We start from the raw sequence: 3,491 nt of genomic DNA, 5'->3' as shown, positions 1-3,491 counted from the left end.
AATTTGATTTCAAGTGGAAGCTGTAAATAGAAGCTGAACTTTACCATCGATGTTGTTATGTTATATAATGGATATTCCTGATATTGTAGTTATAAGATACAAACTAGGTACAGAGTTCGTAGCTTCAGCTGCTTTACAATCAATAGAAGTTACTTAGTTTCTTTATTTGGGCCATATATTCCCCCTTATAAACAACTGATTGTGTGATTCAGTAAGTTTTATCTTTTGCACTAAATATCAATGGAAACGGTTGGAAAAATGTTATAACAGACTGTTGAGACATCCTGGGTTATGTTCTTAGAGGATTTGTAGCATGGGGAATTCAGTTTTATTTCGGTTAAAATGTCATTTTATATTGTTTTCCTTGGGAAATCTAAGACTGATTTAATTGCAGAATGAATACCCTCACACCACATTTCCCTTCCTCCAGGAAGTTACTTTCAGATCTGAAATGTAACTTATCTTAACCTAATTTATTAATTTGCATAATTTTTAATAGTTACTTTGCTTCTTTTTAGAAGAAAAAACATTTTCAAACATGAATTATTATACATTATTGTATAATAATAATACACATTGATTCTAGTAATACACATATTATTATACAATAAAATTTAAATTGCTGTAACAAAAATAACCCAGATGTTCTATGTTTTAGTTGATGCCGATGTCACAGTTATTGGCTCTGGTCCTGGAGGATATGTTGCTGCTATCAAAGCAGCTCAGCTTGGATTTAAGGTGAGACCTCACTTAAAGAGCAGAGTTGTCATTCAGGTGAACTTGAAAGGTGTTTGTGTGATGCTGTAATTCTTCTGTCACATCTTGTGCCATCAGCTGCTGTTGAGCTGTCAGTAATCTTTCCTTACCTTGCTCACCCAGGTTATACAGTTTGAAATAGAATGTGGTGGTGTTACTGTCCATAGCCCTACTGACAGAACTGCTTAGGACAGTTTGCTTTCTGCTGAAAGTGGTAACTGAGGTGGCTTTTACTCTGGTGAAAGAGAGGTTGGGAAAACAGTGCTACAAAGGAATTTCTCTTTCAACGAAGTGGAACAAAAAGGGACAATGGCTGACAAAAAGGCCAGTGGAAAACTCTCCTGAAGAACAGACTGAGGGAACTTAAGGGGGGAAAAAGCAATATTCAACTGATGCTTTTTGAATGTGAGTAGAGGAATTCCATTGCCATGTGACAATTTTAGAGGCAATGCAGAAATACTGTAGCATCTTACTTAGGTTTATTTATGTTGTATTTATGTACATGTGTTTATGTTTATCTCTGTTGTTCTGCTGGTTGCCTTTGAATGCCCTTCAGAAGACTGTGTACTAATGAAGTGTCATTTAATTAAGTATTGTGAGAGTTACATGTGCTGTGTAAGTTCATGTTTGATTATCCAATTTTTGTGGCTGGCTGTATGCCAGCTTTCCTTGGAACAATGCTGTCCTTGAGTCCTTCATATCTGTGATTGACAATAGGATACCATACACAAGGAGGTTTGAAAGTGCCCTGGATTCTGGTTTTCATCACAGCAACAAATAATCTTGTTATGCTGCTTCACAGCTAGTCAGAGAGGCCAAAATACTTGGATGTACTTGCAGGGGTTATTTGTAGCACTGAATAAACATGGAGAATGTTTTTGGTGTCCTTGAGGAAAGTAAGGAGATCTTTTTATGAGACTGGTAAAAGGATAGATATAGATAGGTTCTTCCATGGATGGTGTAACTATAGCTGAGTCTGCTCCACTGAATTACTGAACTTCAGCCTTCAATTTTCGTGCTGCATCTGCTGGCACAAGCATAAAGTCCTTGTCCACCACATCATCCCATGTCCATTGTCCACCACAACATCCCATGTTATTGCCACCAGTGTTCTCTGGGCATTGGCTTTCCAACAGCTCTGCTTGGCCTTGTTGGTGAAGTTGGTGTAAAGGGGATGAGACAGAACCTCCTGATGGGGTAAAGGTAGGAGCAGTCTGGTGCTGTTCAATCCACAGTACTGCTTTGAAAGCCCTTGGATCATGTTCCATGTCTTCCTGTGCTTCCAGCAGGAGGAAGGGTAGATAAAGGATCAGGATGTCTCTAAGTGTTCCTATGATGTGATGAATTCTGCTCTTAGTGTTGCTGTCACCACTACCCTAGCACAGAAGCAGCAGTTTCAAGAAGTGAAAGGCTTTCACCTCGCTCCTCACTTCTCAGCAAACTGGAGCTCTTAAGAGTATAAACCAAGGAAGGATTATTTTGAGCATGTGTGCACCTTGCAAAGGAGGAGATGCCAGTGCTGCTTCTATAAAAACAGTACTCTGTCCCCTGCCAAGTGATCTGGTTTTACATGAAGTTTTGTCAGTTGTTTTTGTCCTTTGCACAGTTTGATGTGGACAAGTTGATGAGAATGAGATGAAACATTTTCCATTCCTGTTGGTATCGACCTTATTTTTGTTTGGTTTTGCTTTACTTGATTTTGATTTTTTTTTTTTTTCTTTATACATACTGGCAAAATTTTAGACCAGTGGGTCTTACAGTGTGTTCAGAGGGGCAGATGGTTGTGGCTTGGGTGTTCTGTTTTGTTTTCTTTAAAGCAATGATTACTTCATGAGTTTTTAACCTGTGCCAGTTCATTTATCTGGTGTTGGCTTATTTTTAGGAATCTTTTGCATGATTGACATTTTTTTCTTTTGCTTTCTGTAGTTTTTTCCTATAATTGTAAGGGCAATATTTGTCACTGAACGGAGTGTTGTATTTATTGGAGGCAACTCTGTAGCTTTTCGAAGTAGAACAGCACTTAAAGTTGTATGAGTGATGTAGTGGGGAATGTGGCTCTCTTCTGGTAGAGGATTTGGTTGCAAAGAGCTATTTTGTGGGTTTTAAGTTAGGAAAAAGATGAGGAAGGGGAAATCTGAGCCACAAAGTAAATACAGGCATGAAATTAATGAGACACTTGTAGAGGGAGAGTTACTAGACAATTGCCTGGTTCTTGTCATGAGTTCTAAACTGTGAGATATCCCATAAGGAAATGGTAGCATAGTATTACTAAACAAATTCTTTTTCCCCCTGTGCTTTTTCCTCAGACTGTCTGTGTAGAGAAAAATGCAACGTTAGGTGGAACCTGTTTGAATGTTGGATGTATTCCATCCAAGGTAGGTGTCTGGTTTGTTATAACAACAGCAGCATTATGCATCACTTGGAAGAAGATGGAGAAGGATTTCTCAGGATGTAAACCAATTGAGCTGAGGATACAAATAAACATGAGTAACACAAAGGGTTAAAATGTTGTTTGCTGCTTCTGTTTCTCAATAGAAATGTTCTGTTTATAAATTTTATTTTGTGGGCCTTCCCAGATGAGGGAAGGTGAGCATGAAAACTCACTGAGCTGTTGAGTCTGTATTGGAACCAGCAATCACTACTGTTTCAGGTGGTTGTACCTCTTGTACCATAGGAAGTTCTTGATCTCCTCATATCAGTTTCTTCAAAATAAACCTGTAGTTCTGTCTTAAGAT

At 38.3% G+C, this 3,491-nt stretch overlaps 1 protein-coding gene across 1 annotated transcript in view; it reads left to right on the top strand.

The window, feature by feature from the left end:
* The window catches only part of DLD (dihydrolipoamide dehydrogenase), a gene marked incomplete at its 5' end in the record, with an annotated part of 12,831 nt that overhangs the window by 259 nt on the left and 9,081 nt on the right, over nucleotides 1-3,491 (top strand). The window contains 2 exon segments of the mRNA XM_009072168.1: nucleotides 659-738; nucleotides 3,063-3,131. Of these exon segments, the coding sequence (XP_009070416.1) occupies nucleotides 659-738; nucleotides 3,063-3,131 (149 nt within the window).

Source organism: Acanthisitta chloris, unplaced genomic scaffold (assembly GCF_000695815.1).
Source record: "Acanthisitta chloris isolate BGI_N310 unplaced genomic scaffold, ASM69581v1 scaffold7683, whole genome shotgun sequence".
Lineage (NCBI taxonomy): Eukaryota > Metazoa > Chordata > Aves > Passeriformes > Acanthisittidae > Acanthisitta > Acanthisitta chloris.
This window is presented reverse-complemented; position numbering and strand designations above follow the sequence as displayed.